This window comes from Sinocyclocheilus anshuiensis, unplaced genomic scaffold (assembly GCF_001515605.1).
Source record: "Sinocyclocheilus anshuiensis isolate Anshui unplaced genomic scaffold, SAMN03320099.WGS_v1.1 scaffold8116, whole genome shotgun sequence".
NCBI classification, from domain to species: domain Eukaryota; kingdom Metazoa; phylum Chordata; class Actinopteri; order Cypriniformes; family Cyprinidae; genus Sinocyclocheilus; species Sinocyclocheilus anshuiensis.
Genome location: NW_015538511.1, coordinates 1 through 22,752, shown reverse-complemented (window position 1 = coordinate 22,752; position 22,752 = coordinate 1). Strand labels below are relative to the sequence as shown.

Sequence of the window (22,752 nt, the reverse complement as noted above, 5' to 3'; positions counted from 1 at the left end):
TGCACCAAGAGCTTGTAACACTCCAAAGAGAAAGGAAAAATTGAAATCGCATCATATGACCCCTTTCTTAAGCAATGGGGGCGTCCCAGGCTCGAGATTCATAGGGTAGGAGGGGGTAGTGACGCTGGGTGCAACTAAAAATGTCCCATTGTTCGGTGAGGTCTGGTTGGGGAGTTATGGAGCAGCCCGGCTCGGCAATCTCATATCGCATAATCTTATTAACTGTTTATCTCCTGAACTGCAACATTCTTTACCACGCTATTCAGCGCCAATCTCGCTGTGCAGTCAATTTCACTGGTTAAGGTTAGGGTCAGGTGTGGGGTAGGTTTAGTGATTAGCATTTTTTTGTGAATAGTGTAAATCAACACTGTGAATAACACAACCAATCAAATCTTTACAATCAGCTGTGGGGCGGAGTTTGCGCTGAAGTGGATTAGGATAAAAAATTGTGCATGCGTGTCATGTGCCTATCTGTCAATGGGAGGAAGCCAAGCCCTATTTTGGAGCTCCCACCTCGTTTTGGAGTTCCCTCTCCCATTTGGAGATCTCCAGGCTGCAGTTATACCCTTCTCAGAAAACGCGGCACTGTTGCGTGCTCTACAGGCTTGTGCAGCATGGCTTCCAACTGCTTCAGTGCGGGTTGTAATCAATGGCATTTTCGTCCAAAGACTATGACTAAAACTAAATCAAAATTTGCTGTCAAAATTGCACTGCGGTCACACAACTGTGTTCAAACACCTTATAAAAGTGATTTTTGCATAATAGGTCCCCTTTAATTTACATCTTTTGTTTGACCGATAAGGATGTTTAATGATAAATTATAATGTAATTATGGTGGTGTTGATCACCCCATGAAAATTTACCTGCTCTTTGCCTTTTCTTTATTGTGCAAAAAACACATTTTGTGGCAAGGCTCATATTAAAAGAAACAAGGAATTAGAACCAGAAAACATTACCCGACCCAACTAGCTATATGTTAGCCAATCATAAGACATGTGAGAGACAAGACACATGTGACATGAGAGCATTAAAGACAAGTGGATTGGAAAATTAGTGGCACCAATATAGTTACTGTAAATTATAGCATTAGCATTTTGCCCTAGCACTTGTCACTACTCATTAAACATTACAGCTGCACTACCACTACAGCAAATTTTAGAATGTGAATACATTGACAAGCTGTTTATTTTCAGGCTCAGTAAATGTGTGCTAAAAGAGGAAAGCTGTTCAGCTCTGGCTTCAGTTCTCAGTTCAGACTCCAGCAGTCTGAAGGATCTTGACCTGAGCAATAATAATCTACAGGATTCAGGAGTAAAGCTGCTCTGTGATGGACTGAAAGAGAACTGTACACTGGAGATACTCAGGTGAGCGGATGTTTTTTTCTTCATATTTACTCTTTCCCTGCCAGCGCTTTTTAAAAAAGTTGCCAGTCACCGGCAACATTTAAAAAAAATATTATTTTCACAAAATTTTCATGGCCATTAGAATATTTTGTTGTGTGACTATCACACAACAGAGGTTCTGCTTTTTAACCAAATAGGGTGCTGCATGATGCATTAACCAAATAATGCTGCATGATGCATTCTGTTTTTATCACTTCAAATCAAAAAGCAAACAGTTTGAACAAAATCATGTTTTTGTCAAATAGTACGACTGATCTATTTAATGAACAATGTTTAATGATCACGTTATTTTACATTTGCGTCTGCTTACATATTCTATCGCTTGTTTCTGCCTCTTCATCATGTTTTGATACAGATGTTAAATACTCTTTGAGAAGATGTTTAATAGTGCCTCCTACCGTATAACAGTGAAAGCCAAAAATTCTGTCAATAGCAGGGAAGAGTTGTCTCATAAATGATGGAAAATTCCAGCAATGGCGAGGATAGAGTTAAAGATCTTTGGCTTGAAAATAATTGTTCAATTTGTTTGTATAAGGAACTAAGAGGAATTAGCATTTATTGTTCAGTACATTTCTAGAATAATGGATTAATTAGCATAATGGAATATTTTCATTCCTGATTTAGACTTTCAGACTGCAGTATCACTGAAGAAGGATATCTAGCTCTGGCTTCAGCTCTGAGATCAAACCCTTCACACCTGATAGAGCTGGATCTCACAGGAAATGATCCTGGACAATCAGGAGTGAAGCAGCTCAATGATGTACTACAGAATCCAAACTGTCAGCTGAAGACACTGAGGTGAGACATGATGAAATAATACCAAATATATGAAATGCAAATGAATAAATTACAGAAATATTATTTAGAACACAGTCTGCTTGTTACACCAAGTTTTTTGTCAATCAAATTTAATTTGCTTCACCTTCTCATCTGCAGGTTTTTGGGTCCTGCTGCATATGAAGCATGTCAGTATGTGACTGGAGTTGTGGGTAAAAACCCATTACTTCTGAGAGAGCTGAATCTGAGTGAACATGAACTAGACTTGAAGCGGCTCGCTCCTCTACTGCAGGATAAACACTGTAAACTGAACATACTGGTGTAAGTTTTACCACTATGTTGACACATTTTAGTTAGTATTGATCTTGCTGCTGAGTGTTTTTTAAATTTATTTGATGATTGAATTACCATATGGTGCTTTTGTAATGTTACCACCATCCATTGTCATGTATAATACATGTATTAGTAAAAGTAGGGTCTAAAACTGAAAATTTGTTTTCTCTTTATGCAGTCTGAATAATAGCTATATCACAGACGAAGATTGTTGTGTTCTGGCTGATGCTTTAAATTCAAACCCTTCAAATTTGAAAGAGCTGGATTTTACTGGGACTAAACTCAGAAACACGGGAATGACGATCTTCTCAACTCTTTTTGAGAACAAACAATGTAGACTGGAAAATCTTAAGTAAGTAAATCTAAACATAGAACAAATGGACAGTGCTGCAAAACAAGGGATTGATGAAAATCTCATTAGTGAATAAAAGTTGCATGCATAGCTCCGATTTTATTCTCTTTTTTGTTCTCTGTTCTACAGGTTTAATTGTATCTGTATTACAGCAGAAGGTTGTGCTGCTCTGACTGCAGCGTTTAATTCAAACCCCTCAAACCTGATAGAGCTGGATCTGAGTGAGAATCGACTAAGAGACCCTGGAGTAACAGAAATCTCCACTCTTCTGGGAAATTCACAATGCACACTAAAGATACTCAGGTATGCATGATAGCCTTTGAGCTAAGAAATACCTTAGTTAGAAGGTTAAGGGAAACCTACGTGAAACTTGGGTTGCAATTAAGAAACATAAGGGTCAACTTAAGGAACCTTAAGGCTGTCATTAAGTATTCTCCTTAATTATTTAAGTGTTCCCTTAAGTGTTGCTACAAAGTCAACCATTTCACCTTAATAAATTTAAGGGACCAAAAGCTTCCTTAAGTCATCTTAAACTCAATGGCTGATTTTATGTTAACTGAAGAGGAGGAAGTACCAAGGCACATTTTTAATGATCAAAATAGGCGCACTTTAAATGATTGAAATATGCGCAATTGTAATGATCATTAAAATCGCTCTCATTTTGATATGCAATTATTGAGAGAGTATCGGATTTACCATCAGTAAATCCTTTGTCTCACCACAGTCCAGTTTTATGTTTTCTGTGCTCTTGGTATTCTCCATAACACAAATATATTTGTACAGCTGGGGTTGTTTTGTTGCGTTCTGTTTATTGTGAGATGTAACTATAGCAACCGCAGCGCCCATTGCCGTGTGTTGCCAGAAACTACAGTGAAACACTTAGTATAAACACTTAAGTAAGGGTGACAGTTAAGAACTTTGTTGCAACACTCTTAATGAAATCCCTTGCCTCAGGGAATTTTTTTCCCCTCAGGGATACCCTTAAGTCAAAATAGGACTTTCATGCAACAGGCACCTGGTAATTAAACTTTGATATTATTCAATGATTAGTTAATATATTTGGTTGTTTTTGTCTTCCTCTAGAATGTCAAACTGCAGTATTACTGAAGAAGGTTATAAAGCTCTGGCTTCAGCTCTGAGATCAAACCCTTCACACCTGATAGAGCTGGATCTCACAGGAAATGATCCTGGACAATCAGGAGTGAAGCAGCTCCTTGATTCTCTGAAGGATCCAGAGTGTAAACTGAGGTTAGATATGATGAAAACAATTTATTAAATCATGCTTATTATTTATATTACTATTTATGGAAATATTGTTTCATTTTTGCAATCTGTCGCATCAAAAAATAATCAAAGATAAAACAAAGTTAGCTGCTATTTTTAATCACACTAAGTTTAGTAGTGAATTTAATTTAACTTGTTTTATCTTCTCTTCTGCAGGTTTTTGGGTCCTGCTGCAGATGAAGCCTGTCAGTATGTGACTGGAATTGTGGGTAAAAACCCATTACTCCTGAGAGAGCTGAATCTGAGTGAACATGAACTAGAAGACACACGAGTGAATCAGATCACTGCTCTACTGCAGGATAAACACTGTAAACTCAACACACTGACGTGAGTATTTTATGTTGTTTTATATGCAAACTATCTGTAGATATTTTTATAGTCTATTAAAATGCAGTCATTGCTGTTCTTTAAAGTACTTGACAGATAAGGTTAGTTGAGCCATCATGTAGATTTATTTATATATATAGATTTATTTATTCTTCTGTTTTGTAGTTGTGTGTTGTGGTTGAAATTAACTGAATAATGTTTCCTGTCTTTGTTTTCTTTCTCTGCAGGCTGAATAATAACAGTATTACAGAAGAAGGTTGTGCTGCTCTGACTTCAGCATTAAATTTAAATCCTTCAAACCTGATAGAGCTGGATCTGAGTGGAAACAAAATAGGAAACTCTGGAACAAAGAAGATCTGTCCTCTGTTGAAAAATACACAATGCAGATTGAAGAAACTTGAGTGTGTATTTTCATTTGTCTACAGTACATCTCAGCATGTTAATACACATTTGCAAATGTCCATTTGATTAGAGTAACTGAATAATGAAGACCATGGATGCTTAAATTTCAGTTTAGCTATTTTCACCACAGTCTATATATTTTTTTTTATCTATATATTTTTATATTGTACTGAATACTGAAACTGAATTTTGAATATGTAAATGTGATTTACTTCATGTAGTTACAAGTAGTAGTTTGTCAAGTTATTTATAAGGCTGGTACTTAAGTTGTTTCCCAACAAAGACTAAACAGTGTTTTTTACATTTTATTTAATAGATTGTCAGACTGCAGCATTACAGAAGATGGTTATAAAGCTCTGGCTTTAGCTCTGATATCAAACCCTTCACACCTGATAGAGCTGGATCTCACAGGAAATGATCCTGGACAATCAGGAGTGAAGCAGCTCAATGATGTACTACAGGATCCAAACTGTCAACTGAAGACACTGAGGTATGACCTGATGACATAATACAGTCTAATTATGGATTGTCTGCAAGTGCAACACGGTCTTCAAGGTAGATGGGAGCTGCAAAAGACATATCATTTTAGCAAAAATATCTAATCTGAAATTCTTCTAATTCTGCTTCCTGTAGGTTTTTGAAAAGTCCTGCTGCACAGGAAGCATGTGATTATCTCACTGAAGTTCTGGGTAAAAGTCCATTATTACTAACTGAACTGGATCTGAGTGAAGATAAATTAGGAGACCTGGATGGAGAGAAGCTCTCTGCTCTTTTAATGGACTCTCATAGCAAACTGGAGACAATGAAGTGAGTCAAAATGATTTATACATTATAACTTCTGTTTATAAAAGACTGTCAGTCATATGTGTGAGCAGATAAAATGAGCTGTTGATCTGATGTGTGTTGAATATGTGCTGAATAATAAAAATATTGTTGCTGTATATGTGTTCAGGCTGAATAAGTGTGAGCTGACAGTGAAAAGCTGTTCAATTCTAGCTACTGTTCTCTCCTCCAAAACCATCCTGAAAGAGATGAACCTGAACAACAGCTGTCTGCTGGACTCAGGAGTCAAAGAGATCTGTGAGGGACTGAAGAATCCTGTGTGTGAGCTGAAGATACTCAAGTGAGTACATTTCACCATCAGCTACAATGAACATCACAGAAATCACAGGAGTTTTATACATTTGATGTTCAAAATTATATGTAAAAGAAGCATGATTAAAGGTACTTGTCAAGTATCTTCTTTAATGTATTTATATTATTTCCAGGCTCAGTAACTGTGCACTAACCGAGGAAAGCTATTCAGCGCTTGCTTCAGTTCTCAGTTCAGACTCCAGCAGTCTGAAGGATCTTGATCTGAGCAATAATAATCTGCAGGATTCAGGAGTGAAGCTGCTCTCTGATGGACTGAAAGAGAACTGTAAACTGGAGAAACTCAGGTGAGTTGATGCCTATCATATTAAATGCTCTTGTAAAAGACAGTCGTGGATTTGTTTGAAAATCTTTTTTTTCATACATTTTTATTTCTGTTCTAGACTTTCAAACTGCAGTATCCCTGAAGAAGGTTATGAAGCTCTGGCTTCAGCTCTGAGATCAAACCCTTCACACCTTATAGAGCTGGATCTCACAGGAAATGATCCTGGACAATCAGGAGTGAAGCAGCTCAATGATTTACTACAGGATCCAAACTGTCAACTGAAGCTGAGGTGAGATGTGATGAAATAATACAGGCTGAAATAAATAATACACAATTGTGAAATGATACACAAATGATATACAGTCTAATTATTTATAGAATAATTTCAGTAATGCAGCCTGTTGTTGCATCAGAGCTAACACTGCAGGGTTTTATGTGATATCATCTGTGTTTTCCATTATACAATATAAAGGTGAGAACTGAATTAAACCATGCTTCAACTTCCTTCTGTAGGTTTTTGGGTCCTGCTGCAGATAAAGCCTGTCAGTATGTGAAAGGAATTGTGGGTAAAAACCCGTTATTCCTGAGAGCGCTGAATCTGAGTAAATGTGAACTAGGAGACACACGAGTGAATCAGATCGCTGCTCTACTGCAGGATAAACACTGTAAACTCAACATACTTAAGTGAGTATTTATCATGGTTTCATACTCATTAAATATACTTACATACATATTAAATATAATTAATATATAAGATTGATTGTCACTAACTTGTTTGTATTAAGACTCATTGCTGTTCATTTAAAATAATGTTTTAATATAAAACTGAAGAATTTTTCCTGTCTTTTTTTCTCTGCAGGCTGAATAATAACAATATTACAGCAGAAGGTTGTGCTGCTCTGACTTCAGCATTTAATTCAAATCCGTCAAACCTAAAAGAGCTGGATCTGAGTGGAAATAAACTAGGAAACTCAGAAATTAAGAAGATCTGTCATCTGTTGAACAACCCACAATTCAGATTGGAGAAACTAAGGTTGTGTTTTCATTAATGTACATTTCTGAATGTATACATTGGTGAAAGTCTATTTGATTAGGTTAACTAAAAAAAGAGCATGAAGGCTGAAATTGCATTTTAAATTCAATTAAAAAAAAAATGATTCAGCTTTAAAAATTGCATAAAATATTTAGAAATTCTGATTAAATTTACTGGCATTTATGGCATTTATATGAGGTGAGATTTTGGGCGGTAATGAAAAAGGTCTGTTTGTCACTTTATATGGCAACATTTATCTAAATATTTTTTTATAATTGTTAAAATAATGTAATTTCACTATACATTTTTATTTGGTGTAGAACATGTAGTACTTTGTCACAAGCATTTTTCTCCTTATACAGACTTTCAGACTGCAGTATCACTGGAGAAAGTTATGAAACATTGACTTCAACTCTGAGATCAAACTCATATCTGATAGAGCTGGATCTCACAGGAAATTATCCTGGACAATCAGGAGTGCAGCAGATCCTAGATTTCCTGAAGAATGAGCTGTATAAATTAAAGAACATCAGGTGAGAAATGCTTTCAAATGGATATGAAGTCAAGTGTGTGCAACAACGTAGAGCACATAAATGGGCCAGTGCAGAATTAGAATGATAGGAATGATTAAAAAATAACAAAACATCATAAATCACTTCAACAAATGGCAAATATCTTATTTGTATAATGTATTTTTTCCTCAGTGTAACTTGAGGCAATTACGTAACTATTACTTTAACCACTGGACCCTTAAGGAGGTTGGGAATTGCAAAAGGTGAACAAGATTGTCTAATCTAAAATTCTGTTCTACTTTTGGTAGGTTTCTGAAAAGTCCTGCTGCAGAGGAAGCGTGTGACTATCTCACTAAATTTCTGGGTAAAAATCCATTACTTCTGACAGAACTGGATCTGAGCAGAATTGAATTAGGAGTTCTGGGTGAGGAGAAACTTTCCGCTCTTTTGATGGACTCTCATAGCAAAGTGGAGAAAATAAAGTGAGTCAACATGATTTCAGACATTAAAGCTTCTTTTTTAAGGTGAAATTATATTTAGTATAGTCCTGCAAAGTCTTTGTGGGTGAAACATAAATGTAAAGTAAAACCATGATGAAAAATCATGCTATTTTTAAGCAATGTTTAAAGTTTGGTGCAACAGAATTATCAGATAAACCCAGATTTAATCTAGATTTAAGATGCTTACTTGTCAATGCGACCCAACCTTAAAGGGTTACTCCACCCCAAAATGAAAATTTTGTCATTAATCACTTACCCCCATGTCATTCCAAACCCGTAAAAGCTTTGTTCGTCTTCGGAACACAATTTAAGATATTTTGGATCAGAAACTGTCAGATTGTGACTGTCAGATTGACTGCCAAGTAACTTACACTGTCAAGGTCCAGAAAAGTATGAAAGTCATCATCAGAATAGTCCATCTGCCATCAGTGGTTCAATCTGAATTTCATGAAGTGACGAGAATACTTTTTGTACGCGAAGAAAACAAAAATAACGACTTCATTCAACAATCTGTCTCCTCTGTGTCTCTCCGCATCACCATAGCGCCATTTTGGAGAATACGAGCTGAACGCAAGCAGCGTACGCTATTCTGTGTCAGCCGCAACACAAGTATACGTTTTCTACATGTATTTATGCTTTGATTTGAACGAAAACCACGCATCCGTGCAGCGAGGCTGACACAGAAGAGCGTACGTAGTTTGCGTTCAGCGGATATTCTCCAAAATGGCACTACGGTGATGCGGAGAGACACAGAGGAAACAAATTGTTGAATAAAGTCGTTATTTTTGTTTTCTACACGTACAAAAAGTATTCTCGTCGTTTCATAAAATTAAGATTGAACCACTGATGGCAGATGGACTATTCTGACGATGTCTTTCATACTTTTCTGGACCTTGACAGTGTTATTTACTTAGCAGTCAATGGGACAGTCACAAGATTAATGACAACATTTTCATTTTGGGGTGGAGTAACCCTTAAATGTCTTAAATACATTAATTTAACTTGTGTAATTTAGAAATGTTATCTGGTCTAGAGGAAATATAGAGCTGAGTATCATCAGCATAACTATCTAAAGTAATTCCAATGAAAGCAGAAAAGTACCTAACACACATCTTTGCAGGACTCCATATTAGTGTTAGTTGTTATCTGTAGTTGTCTGACTGTTCTTTATTGGCACACACAATATGGTAACAGTCAGGCCAATAAGATCTGAACCATCTTAATGCTTGTCCATGCATTATTTTCTATTCTGTTTACTTTAGAGCAGGGGTGCCCAAGCTTGGTCCTGGAGGGCCGGTGTCCTGCAGAGTTTAGCTCCAACCCTAATTAAACACCTGAACCAGCTAATCAAGCTCTTACTAGGCAAAGTAGAAACTTCCAGGCAGGTGTGTTGAGACAAGTTGGAGCTAAGCTCTGCAGGACACCGGCCCTCCAGGACCGAGTTTGGACACCCCTGCTTTAGAGGAATGGGATCTAGTACAAATGTTGGTGGTTTTAATGCAGTGATCAATTTTGTTAGCCCCTCTTGTCTTACAGCACTGAATGAATTCAGTAGTTCTTGGGGAGCTATTTTGGTAATGCAGTTTTGTGATGTTGGATCTGCAACTGCATCTGAAGTGCTAGAGAGGGTCACATGTGTGAGCAGATATGAAGAGCTGTTGATCTGATGTGTGTTGAATATGTGCTGAATAATAAATAATGCTGTTCAGGCTGAATAAATGTAAGCGGACAGAGAAAAGCTGTTCAGTTCTAGCTACTGTTCTCTCCTCCAAAACCATCCTGAAAGAGATGAACCTGAACAACAGCCGTCTGCTGGACTCAGGAGTCAAAGAGATCTGTGAGGGACTGAAGAATCCTGTGTGTGAGCTGAAGATACTCAAGTGAGTACATTTCACCATCAGCTACACTCAACACCACAGCATTATTTTATATTGAAAGTGTTCACCTACCAAAGTGGAAATAAAAAATTACAATTTTATCTATTTATTTTGAATATAATACTAATAAAAAGTAAGACAATCAATGATTGACTGTCTGCACTGTGTATTGCAACTGTTCAGATCTGATGTGTGTTTCTCATGGTGCTCTTTTGTTTTACGGAATATCTGCATTGCATTTCTATGGCAACAACGTTGGTATGCCTATGCCAAAAACAACAACAGCAACAGAGTTTGCAATACGTTGTCTTACAATATAAAAACAATTTGCTGTTGTATCGGATTATTATGTCTTATGAGGCAGCGGCAGAAATGTAGGAAGCTGGAATGCATGACTTTATTCCATGCTGTGGTTTCCGCCAGTCTCAAAACTGAAAGATATGTAGATCAGGAGTATATTGTCATTTTCTGCCTGATTTTCATTTTGCAACAAGGAAGCCTTGTTTCTGCAAAGACATTCAGCATGTGTTCTACAAACAACGTCTGACATGTTTACAATTTACGTGGCGTGAGAAAGTGACAGGTAAAAAAAAAAGCTACACAAAATGCCGTTCACACTTGCTAAGTATGATCACATTCCACTTGGATATACAGAAAAATCATATTTGGACTGACAGTCTGAACAAGGCTATAGTAATAAGTGCTAAATAAGTGGTTAACCTGTATATGTTTATCTATATATTTTATAAGATAGGATTTTGTGTAATTTAGTCATTCTGTCAGGACCACTATCGTCAAAGATGATTGACAATTAGCATACAGTTTGGATTGGTGGTATGGTTCTGTTCTGGGCAAGCAACGATAACCCCCTCGGGTAAACAGAACAGAACCAACATAAATGTATTGCAGATATTGTTAAAGTTCAATAATTTTATGTACACATTTTAGAATTAGTCTGATTCAAGGAGAATCAGAAGGCTGAATCCCGACTGACAGAGGAGGAGTTGGGGATGGAGGAGGGTAAATAGCTATTGAGCAATGTGAAAACTGCTGATAATACTGAGGGACCTTATATATGAATGCTTAGGTAGGTGTCGTATTCCCATAGGTAGATGGGGATCAGCTGAGAGTCAGCTGATGCGAGCTTGACTAACGTGACCTGCCAGAACTAACACTACGCTTGATTTTTGTGTTTCAGGCTATTGTGCAGTAATTATTGTGAGCTGCAATGCAAATTTTATTTATTGATTTTTTTATTTTGTAGACTTTCAAACTGCAGTATCACTGAAGAAGGTTATAAAGCTCTGGCTTCAGCTCTGAGATCAAACCCTTCACACCTGATAGAGCTGGATCTCACAGGAAATGATCCTGGACAATCAGGAGTGAAGCAGCTCAGTGATTTAAAACAGAAACGATGGAATTCACTGAAAACAACACTGAGGTGAGTGGTTTATAAAATAATAAATAAATGGTTTAGCTAAAACAGAATTAAACCATTTAAAAGATATTTATAAAAGCATTGAAATGATTAAAGGCCCTTTCACCAGCTTTTGAAAATAGATCAAAATATGGCAGGTAATGTCAATGTACTTACTGTCTCTAGGTTTTTGGGTCCTGCTGCAGATGAAGCCTGTCAGTATGTGACTGGAATTGTGGGTAAAAACCCGTTACTGCTGAGAGAACTGAATCTGAGTGAATGTGAACTAGAAGACACACGAGTGAATCAGATCACTGCTCTACTGCAGGATAAACACTGTAAATTAGACACAATTCAGTGAGTATGGGTTTAAATTTTCATATTGTGCAATTGAAGTATCTTAAATGAAGTGAACCCTACAGAATCCAAACTCATAATCATTCTCAGTACTCACTGAATGTCGGTATCAAGTACGTATGTTTGTAAATTCTTCCTCTCCTGTTCAATATTTTAGTCTGCGTAAGTGTGGTCTAACAGAGGAAAGCTGTTCAGCTCTTGCTACAGTCCTGAGATCAAACTCCAGTCTGAAAGATCTTGACATGAGCAACAATAATCTGCAGGATTCAGGAGTGAAGAAACTCCAGAATGGACTAGAAAATATCTGAAAGAACTTGACATGAGCAACAATAATCTGCAGGATTCAGGAGTGAAGAAACTCCAGAATGGACTAGAAAATACAAACTGCACTCTGGAGAAACTCAGGCGAGTTCAGTGAACCACTGTTTTATTTTTATAATAGCATTCTTTTTGTTTCACATATTTACTATATAAAGCAATTTTCATTTATATTGTATAATATATTTTAATATTTCAAACATTTTATTTTTCAAATGTACAACACAATGTATAAAAGTTATTACTGTAAAGCTGTGAACCTTAAGTAATGCAATACAATATTCCATAAATATTTAAGCAGACTTTGTTATAACATTTATGCTCAATCTGATTTGTAAAATTTGACAATTAATCCAAAATACACATACCGTATTGTCCTGAATATAAGACGATGTTTTTTTCTTGGAAATACATCTGAAAAAACGGTCGTCTTATATTCAGGGTCTAGACTTTGACATGTCAATAATACACCCACAACAATAGGTGGCGCCAAATACGCATAAAACGAGTGTGCCATGAAATACTAATGTAATGCGTGTTGTAAAGATCGCGAGTAAAAACAAAAGAAAAAGAAAAAGAAAACCTTACAGCTGCATGAGTCGTGACTGTCACGTTAGCCTGATGGGACCAAACTCCCTTTGTGATTTTAAAACGTAAGACAGTACCCAGATTTGAAGACTACAGTAAGATTTAACTTCTACTGTTAATAAGATTTTGGTAGGCTACTATTAGATGGATAGCCTAAATGTCCTAATTCAGATGGGCTACCTGTTTTTTTTTTTTTTTTTTTTTTTTTAATGGTATATCAAAAAGTGTATATTTTTTAAATGTGATTGTTGGTACATTTGACCAGCTTTTACCATACTTTCAAAACAAAAATTTAAATAGGAAAAATATGCAATATGAAAATAATTGAAGACAAAATGTGTTTTACTGAGAAAAAACAAGATTTGGTTTTTAAAAAGCCTTTTTCCAAAAGGTACATCTGGAAAAAGGGGGGTCGTCTTATAATCAGGGTCGTCTTATATTCGGGCCAATACGGTATACAGAAAATATTATTTTTTGAATATCAGTGTAGTACACATTGCACCCTCTATGTTTGTATAAGTATATTTCATGTAAAAATAATATATTTAATATTTGTATCAAGCATTCAGTCTAACTATGTGATATGATTCATTTTCCATGTAGGCTAAATAAATGTAACTTAACAGACAAAAGCTGTTCAGCTCTGGCTGCTGTTCTTGGATCAGATACCAATCTGAAAGAACTGAACATGAGCAATAATAATCTGCAGGATTCAGGAGTGAAGCAGCTCTGTACTGGACTGAAGAGTGTAAAATGTAAATTAGAGATACTGAGGTAAGTTGTGTGATAGACACAGAATTGAGTTAAACTAAAAATGAAGTGTTACTAGTGTTATTTGTTTGATATTCTTTACAAAATAAATGAATAACAATGCATTGTTTAAATGTAACTTTACATAAAATTGGCACTTCGCAAGATGCTTTATTTATTATTATTTTTTATTATTATTATTATTAAGGTATACATTATCTATTAAAAAAATGCACCTTGTTATAAAAGACATCAAGAAAATTTAGTTTTTAACTATCACTTTAGAATGTGTCAAAGGAACATTGACTATTCAAAGACTATTCAAACTTAAACTTTTGCCACTTTTTCACTACACTATTTTAGTCCTGATTTTTGACTTGCCAACAGTTAATGGAAATTGCAGACAAAATCAGAGACAAATTTAGGTTTATAATTGTAAATGTTGTACAAATAATTTTTTTTTTTAATAAGTGTTATTAATGTGATTCTATGATTAAATAAATGAATGAATGACTGTTTGTGGAAAATATACCACTTTTTACAAAACACTTTTAATTTTGTTTTTCTTTAATGCAATTTAAATTTTAAGTGATTTAATCATTAGTTGAAGTTCTTAGTGCACATTCAGAATGAAGATTTGTGTTAACTTCAAGCTGGTAAATTGGCCTCAGAAAGAAGGGCACATTTCAGGTGCTGCCTTTTTGTTTTTCAGCAGTTCTGTTGCTTGTGTGTTGTGGATCATTCAGATAAACAGCTTTTACACTTTTAGATTTGTAGATAATTAAATAATTGAAAGTGACTAAACTACAGAGTTGATGTTTAAAGATATCTGTTGTTCTTTTGTTTACCTCCATATTTGGTTGTCAGTTTGGTTGAATAAATTTTAATTCAGTTTTTCAAGGAAAAACATTCTCACTGTAATGATTTATATTGTTCAGGTAATTTTTTAAATAACTGATTAATCAGTTGAATGTTACATTTTCATTTCAATTCTAGACTGTCAGACTGCAGTATCACTGAAGAAGGTTATAAAGCTCTGGCTTCAGCTCTGAGATCACACCTGATAGAGCTGGATCTCAGAGGAAATGATCCTGGACAATCAGGAGTGAAGCAGCTCAATGATTTACTACAGGATCCAAACTATCAACTGAAGACACTGAGGTGAGATGTGACGAAATAATACAAAATAAATGACATGCAGGCTAAATATTCATACATAATATTATTTCAGTAATACAATAAGCTTGGTTTGGTGCATCTGAGGTACTGTGTTGTTGGTGACAAATTGTTGTGGTATAAGCTACAGTACTGTTTAAATAGACATTATGAGCCGCTAAATGTGCTGATACTCAGTAGTTTGTTACTAACTTTTTCTGAATACACTGTAGTTTAATTTCCATCAAGCCCAGATTCTCAACACTGTATCACTCTGCAGCAGATCTCCAGTTCTTCACAAACATGTGGTGTCTTGAAAGATCTTTTGCCCTTCTGCTCCTCATGACATTAGCACTGTTTCTGGTTTTTGACATCACTGTTTTTTGACATTTGGATGTCAAAAAATGATACTTTTTTTATGTTCAAAGTAAAACAGTAAATAGAGCTTGTCATTAGGAAAAAGAATGAATTCTGTTTTATCAACATGTTTTGTAAGGCAGTGGACATTTATTTCAAAATTAAAATGAATCCTGCTTTACCTTTTCCAGGTTTTTGAGAAGTCCTGCTGCAGATGAAGCCTGTCAGTATGTGAAAGGAATTGTGGGTAAAAACCCGTTACTCCTGAGAGAGCTGAATCTGAGTGAACGTAAACTAGGAGACACAAGAGTGAATCAGATCTCTGCTCTACTGCAGGATAAACACTGTCAACTCAACACACTGACGTGAGTATCTTACATCATTTAACATGTATTTGATAATACCATTTTCTCATTTGTTTGAGCCAAAGGTGTCACAATGTGAAGTATTAAAATTAAACAGGCCGTTAAAAACAAATAATTGTCAAAAAATGACAATTAGCTTTAAACAGTAGGCCAAGTCACTTTGATCATGGGTCATTATTAATTATTTCAGATACTGTAGAGAGAGAGCAATGGTTTTCTTACAGAGCTTACAAACTCCTCAAAACAAAAATGCAACATTTTACTGCCCGTTTCAGAACAAAGCAAATGAATGATGTATCAACAGATTGGCCACCAATCTTTATCGGCTGACGTTCACCTTAATCCTTAGTCCTGCTTGAATTCAGGGACAGTTTTTATTTATTTTTTAATTTGCAGCAAGCACACATACAGCACTACTTTAATGAATAAACATTTGATCAGATTAATCTGTAATGTTCCTTGCTTGTTCATGTCAGTTCACAGTGCGTAATGTTAAGAGATACAACTTTTTATTTTAAAAATGCTGTAGAAGTAGGCTATTATTCATCATTAGTTCTTGTTAACTAATGTAGTTAACTAAGGAAACCTTAGGCCTACTGTATGTAGCTGGGAACAGCAGACCTAAACATATTTGCCCCGTTGAGCAAAAGGGTGACAGTGGCTACGTTTACATGCAACCAAATAATCTATCTGTAATTGGATTGACGGCTCAATCGGACTGAAAAACCTTCATGTAAACACCTTAATCGATCCGATTGAGCTCGATCGGAATGAAATTTCGATCGGATTGAAGGGGTTGGTTTGTTCCTTTTCTAATACGATTGTGAGTGCATGTAAACACTCGATCGGATTGAACCCCAAAACTGAAAGGACTGCGCATGTGCAATGAATGAAATAGCGTAATGACGTATGACATGCGGGACCAGCAGTTCTTCCTTTTGAATAAAGTGTTGTATAAATGCGTGTCCTGTCATTATAAAACTCTCCTTTCATTCGGCAACTGTGAAGTGAAGCAGGACAACCTCCCACCAGTCCTTGTTTTGGATTCTCATCCATAGGCAACCCGTTTTGGGCGCAGGGAGGGGCATTTTTACTGTGTGGTAAATTTTTTCAGCAGCACGGCACAGCGATTTATATGTATATTTATCCATAAATTAATAAATATTAATTCTGCTGTTAAAAACAAATAAATAAACCGTGTAGGAGAGTGGCTATTATGTGCAAACGGTGAGAAACTCTGATTTTTTTTTACATGCGCACACTGCACAAATATAATTCCGATTTGAAGCTTGACATATAAACGCGCACATCAACCCCATCACTTTCTTTAGCTATCATGTAAACACTACATTCAGATTCATCAATCGGAATGAATTCAGTCCAATTGAACCAAAAATTGTGCATGTAAACGTAGCCATTGACATAGAAGAACCGGTCTTAAAATTGACGTGAAACAAATCATCAAATCAAAATAAAGTAATGCTTTATAATGTAAATGCTGTTCGAGAGAATTTCATGTGTGACTTTCAGATGAAAAATTACAGTCAGGCAAACGATCCAAATCCTCCAAAACCTTAATTGATTTTCATAGATCTGATTCATTGTCTTTTCTCTTTCTGTCTTCAGTCTGTGTGGATGCGGTATTACAGAGAAACAGTGTCTCATCCTGACTTCAGCTCTGTGTTCAAACCTTTCACACCTGAGAGAACTGGACCTGAGTGGAAATAAACTAGAAAACAAAGGAGTGAAGCATGTATCTGAAACACTGAAGGATGTACGCTGTAAACTGGAGAGATTGAGGTCAGTAACATTCACATACAAGAATCAAAATGATTCAAATCACTTCAACAGTTTTTAAACAAAGACACTTTATAGTCTGTATATTGTAAAGAGCCTGAGTATTTTGTGATCTGGTGAAGTCAAGATGATCTCTCTTTCTATGTCTTTACAGAATGTTTTATTTTCTGCTTTTTTCTTTTCCCCAATATAGGTTAATACGCTGTGATATGACAGATGAAGGTTGTTCTGCTCTGGCTTCAGCTCTGAAATCAAACCCATCACACCTGAGAGAACTGGACCTGAGTATGAATAAACTAGGAGATGCTGGATTTGAAAACCTTAGAAATCTGCTGATGAGCCCACAATGCAAGCTGGAAATACTAGCGTTAGTATCATTATACTGTACAGCAGTTACAGAGAGATTAAAAATCACTGTTTAGTTAAACAGGTCCAGTTTACAGTATTTAAACTGTAGCACTGCATCTGTACTGCAACTGTATTTCTCTGTTGGTCAAACTTAATAATAGGTGTCTAACTAGGAAATAATTTGGTTTAATTTAAAGTATTTGATAAAATGTACTGGTTGTGTACATGTTCTGCAGAAATATTATGAGATTCACATTTGCTGCCTGCAACAACGGATGAGAGACAAAAAAAAAAAGAAATGTATGTCTCTAGTTTTTTAAAAAATGAATGAGAAGAAAACAACAGCTTCTGGCATTTGGAACTTAAAAACAATTAAAAACAGTTAAACTATGGCAACTAAAGACTATATGGAGGACTATATGCCTACTGTTGCTCTTTTATAAGACGCCATCAAGAATCTGAACCTTTGTCCTTTCTGTTTCTGTCTTCAGTCTGTGTAAATGCAGTATTACAGAGAAGCAGTGTGTCTTCCTGACTTCAGCTCTGAAATCAAACCCATCACACCTGAGAGAACTGGACCTCAGTGGAAATGAACTTAAACACACAAGAGTGAATAAATTTTATGATATACTGAAGGATTCACGCTGTAAACTGGAGAGATTGAGGTGAGGAACATTCACGTACAACAAACAATTTAGTGTTTTGGTATATTAATGAAACAGAATGAAAAAAAAAATTGTCTCATTTCTCTGAATGCAGGTTAAGGTCTTGTGATATAAAAGCTGACGATTGTTCAGCTCTGACTTCAGCTCTGAAATCAAACCCATCACACCTGAGAGAACTGGACCTGAGTGGGAATAAACTAGGAGACTCTGGAGTTGAAAACCTTGGTGTTCTGTTGGGCAGTTCACAATGCAAGCTGGAAAAACTACAGTTAGTATCATTACACTGTGTAGCAATTACACTGTGATTTAAATGTACTATTTATTAAGACAACAGGGCACAAGTTACAAAATGTATAGCACTGAATTTTCTGGTGTTTCCCCTTCTAAAGAAAGATTCAAAAGTACTATGAGCTAATGGACTGATGGTTCAGTATTTCTATCAGCAGAAAGATTTATATGCTGAAATCTGACAAAACTTCGCTGCAAAATGAGACATAAGTGAGCGGACAAAAACTTGCATGACAATAGACTCTGACAGAATTAAATGGCTTCTATAACACTGGTGGTGCTTTTCACTAAATCTAAAAGGGGTCATGAAATGCATGTGTTTGGAGGTTTGCTTATGAAGTTAGCAATGTTTTTTCCCAAAAGTTTGTAAATGTTTGTAAAATTGATAATTTTCTATCCTCATTTTAACTTTGTCAAAAACACGATTTCAGACATGCTTAATGTTTAAAATCATTTCAACATTGCAATTTAACTATAACACTTTTACTCACTATCTCACAAAGAGTCTGAGTTCACATTATATTTGTGGAAAATAATTCCTGTTGTGTTTTATGAACTGATGAAAGCAGGGTCTGTTATAAACACCTGCTAGGTACCAAACACATGGCAGGTGACAATTTCATTACCGATTAGCTTTAAATGTGCAGTGTGGCACAAAGAACCTCAGTAACTGTCATGGTATGGTGTGCTAGAGATCAGGCAGGACGACGAAGATGAAGAATACAATAATATTTAATAAATCCAGACAGGGTAGGAACACACGCACAGGGTAACATTACCAATAACCAACAAACTAGAACACAATCGACAAGAACTGATATAGGGCAGATAACAAGGGCAGACAGGTGAGCACAATGAGGTGATTAACTAATAATGAGAACAGGAATAACCAAATATAGACACAGAGGGAGAAACCACAATCAACAGTCCACAGGGGTGTGACAGTAACAGGAACATCACTAACAGTCATGAAGAAATGTGTAACTACAAGACACTTTTTTAAAAAATGGCAGAGGCCACAGAGCGAACAACAGTATCAGCCAAGCTGCCCGAAGTACATGTGCCTCAAACCAGACGGAGTATAAGCAAAGGACCGCAAAAAAGGCAATTAGTTTAATGCAAGAAATGATGTTTGTGATAAGAGTAACTGTAATGATATTACATTAACAGAAAATAACATTTACAAGTTGCAGAAGAGTGAATGTGTTCCTGCAGAATCTTCTTTCTCTGACACTTCGATTGAGCTTTTATTTTTCTTTATTATGTATAATTTGTTGATTTTTAAACTGCCCTGTTTCCTTCATTTATATTTTAAAACATCAGGCAACTTCTGTTGGTCAATACTGTGAATTTTCCTGTAAGATTTGAACTCAATACAAAAGTCATCATGTCGGGGAAATAAATTGTACATTTTAAAAGTAAATGCATCAGTCTGGTGCTCTTTCAGGGAAAATTAAGAAGCTGGATCTGTTAAGAGTTTTATGAGTCTTTTCTTTTTTTTTTTTGGCCATATAAATAACAACTGCACCAAATTGCAAATTTTTGCTCAGTTTGGAATAAAATTGAGCTGTTTTTCCTCCTCAAGAATGAGCCCCATATTCTCACTATATATTACGGTATATGAGCCATAAAATCCTGATTTTATCAAATATGACAAAACATAAAACACATGAAAACATTTTTCTTTAATATTTTGTCTAAAGGTAATAAAAAAAAACAGATTTTTTCTGACTATTATTTCGTTATTTTATTCAAGGTTAATAACAATTTTTTTTTTTTTTTTTTATATAACAAAAAGAAGTCTGAACATAACAATGCTTTTGAAAATACAATAAAATAGTACACAAAAATGGAGGAAAAAAATTCCCAATTAATTGTTATTTTTATTATTATTATATAAATATTATTTATTTATTTTTTTCAGATATCTTTTCTGGTATATTTTGGTCCAGATTAAAAAGTAAAAAAAAAAAGAAAATTGAAAATAAATACTAAGTCTTTAATTATTTAGTGTTGTTTGATAAACACCAAAACGAATACAAAAATCTGAATGACTGATTGAAAACGTAAATATTTTTGACTTCCTTCTCTGTGAAAGGTGCATGTCAGGAACAGAAAGTAGTGCAGTCTGCTTTGTTTATGGGGTTTTCCAGGGAAACCGCTGTTCCATGAGCACCATCTACTGTCAAGAGAGTGAACTGCAGTTTCATTCAGCATGTCTCCTTCACTCCTGGTGGTTGACTGGCTGGGAGTGACACATGCATTGCTGAAGCAGTTTATGTTAATGAGAACTTTAAAAGATTTTTGGTTCATTATCAAACTATGGTGGGACAAATTAGACTATAGCAGACCACCATAGTTTAAATAATTAATGGGAAACACTGTGAATTTCTCTGCCACTGGAAATCCATTAAGTGAAACTCCTCATCACATGGTTTTCCATTGAAGTGACTGTGATTTTGCCTAGAAAATTATGCTAAGAAATGACAAACATGACTGTGCCCTCTGGGTTAATATCACACTCTGGGTTAAAGGGAAAATAATGTTCTTCCTCTGTCTGCTTGTCTTTCTCTTTCTAGTATACATGACTGTGGCATTACAGATGTTGCTTGTTTGGCTCAGTCTTTGGCTAAAACAAAAGCTCTGCAGTTTTTAAAAGAGCTTGATCTGAGTAACAATAAAATAGGAGACTCAAAGCAGCAGCTCATTGATGTGCTACGAGACTCAAACTGTGAACTGAGGTGAGTATCCATTTGTCGCAGTCATGCTAACACAAACAGACGAGCATCATGTAATTTATTTTAAATGTATTATATTTAAAACAAACAAATATTTTGTTACTGTCTACTTTGTACTAATTAAAATTTGTTGCTAATTTTCAACTTGTTCCACTCAACACTGTTGTTCTCTTCTGATTCCTCTTTACAGCCTGGAGAAAGAACATTCGCTCTGGAGTGCTGGTGTGAACTACATTAGTAGGTGGTTACCTTGGTCTAAAGCTCAGGAGGATCCTGTGGAATCAACAGAACAAGAAAAGTCACCGTCAGATGAGGAATCCTAAGAAGGTTCTCACTTTAGTACTGTTATAAATCAATATGCATGGTGGTAATTTTGGTGAGATATTGCTAAACAGCAATTAAGAAATACAAACAATGCCAAACTTCAAATAGCACTGCTTTAACAAATCCAAAGTTATTATGCTAACTGTTATATATTACTTTTTAAAAATGATTACTAATGCATACAGGTAGAAGAAGATTAGAGCTTCAAATTAAATAATACAGCATTAATAGAAGCGGGTTAGACATTCAAATGAAATAATGCAGCACTGATAGAAACATACATGTACACAGAGTAATGTTGAATGTTTATTGTATGTTTTGTATTTACCTGAATGCTATTTTGCATTTTTTACAGGTGAAACAGTGGAGGGAGTCGAGGCTGATGAGCTCACAAAACAGGTGGATTAGTAAGAATACAAGTCTATAGTATAAGACCTTCATCATGATGATGTCAAGATTAAACTCATCCATAATGAAGCAATTAAAATATTGCTAATCATGACTGTGAATGTAATTTAGCACTTGTATATGTCAAATGACAAACTGAAAGTCTAAAATGAAAATCAAATTATTATGGGCTACATGTACACAGATTCAAATCAGTGATCTATAATGGAGTCATATATAGATCAGTGGTCCTGTGTCGTATTTATATTTCTTTATACCATTGTTTAATTTTACATTTATTTATGTTTTACATTACATTTCTCTAATATTTTATATACAGAATGTTTATTTAACCTTCATCCGTCCCTCGGGTCATTTTGACCCAAAAATGATTTTCAAAACAATTCATAAAAATCGTGTGTTGATCGTACCGGTCCAAGATTTCTTTACTTTTGTCACACCTGCACCAGGAATACACACACACACACACACACACACACACACAAAAATTGAGTGGATTTGAGTAGTTTAAATGGGTGCAATAAAAAAGTAACAAAAGTGTCCCTCGCGGGTCATTTTGACCCACATAGGAATGAATGGAATTTATGAGAAAACTGTGTTTTTTATTACATTTGATTTTTTTTTTTTTTGATATACAAAATCTGAGACAATCCAGTAAAG

The 22,752-nt window shown here is 35.4% G+C and overlaps 1 protein-coding gene across 1 annotated transcript in view; it reads left to right on the top strand.

Moving 5' to 3' along the window:
* The window catches only part of LOC107683790 (uncharacterized), a 30,339-nt gene extending 8,609 nt beyond the window's left edge, over window positions 1–21,730 (top strand). Inside the window, exons 11-40 of the mRNA XM_016479832.1 lie at window positions 1,194–1,364; window positions 2,028–2,201; window positions 2,340–2,501; window positions 2,692–2,865; window positions 2,995–3,168; window positions 3,949–4,113; window positions 4,306–4,476; window positions 4,704–4,877; window positions 5,195–5,368; window positions 5,512–5,685; window positions 5,831–6,001; window positions 6,147–6,317; window positions 6,414–6,584; window positions 6,809–6,979; window positions 7,155–7,328; window positions 7,691–7,861; window positions 8,149–8,322; window positions 10,050–10,220; window positions 11,482–11,658; window positions 11,821–11,991; window positions 12,149–12,216; window positions 12,270–12,396; window positions 14,644–14,808; window positions 15,351–15,524; window positions 17,151–17,324; window positions 17,515–17,688; window positions 18,161–18,334; window positions 18,429–18,602; window positions 21,202–21,363; window positions 21,551–21,730. Coding sequence (XP_016335318.1) covers window positions 1,194–1,364; window positions 2,028–2,201; window positions 2,340–2,501; window positions 2,692–2,865; window positions 2,995–3,168; window positions 3,949–4,113; window positions 4,306–4,476; window positions 4,704–4,877; window positions 5,195–5,368; window positions 5,512–5,685; window positions 5,831–6,001; window positions 6,147–6,317; window positions 6,414–6,584; window positions 6,809–6,979; window positions 7,155–7,328; window positions 7,691–7,861; window positions 8,149–8,322; window positions 10,050–10,220; window positions 11,482–11,658; window positions 11,821–11,991; window positions 12,149–12,216; window positions 12,270–12,396; window positions 14,644–14,808; window positions 15,351–15,524; window positions 17,151–17,324; window positions 17,515–17,688; window positions 18,161–18,334; window positions 18,429–18,602; window positions 21,202–21,363; window positions 21,551–21,683 — 4,960 coding nt within the window. The 3' untranslated portion in view covers window positions 21,684–21,730. The remainder of the gene's footprint in view (window positions 1–1,193; window positions 1,365–2,027; window positions 2,202–2,339; window positions 2,502–2,691; window positions 2,866–2,994; window positions 3,169–3,948; window positions 4,114–4,305; window positions 4,477–4,703; window positions 4,878–5,194; window positions 5,369–5,511; window positions 5,686–5,830; window positions 6,002–6,146; window positions 6,318–6,413; window positions 6,585–6,808; window positions 6,980–7,154; window positions 7,329–7,690; window positions 7,862–8,148; window positions 8,323–10,049; window positions 10,221–11,481; window positions 11,659–11,820; window positions 11,992–12,148; window positions 12,217–12,269; window positions 12,397–14,643; window positions 14,809–15,350; window positions 15,525–17,150; window positions 17,325–17,514; window positions 17,689–18,160; window positions 18,335–18,428; window positions 18,603–21,201; window positions 21,364–21,550) is intronic.
* Window positions 21,731–22,752: the final 1,022 nt, after the last annotated feature.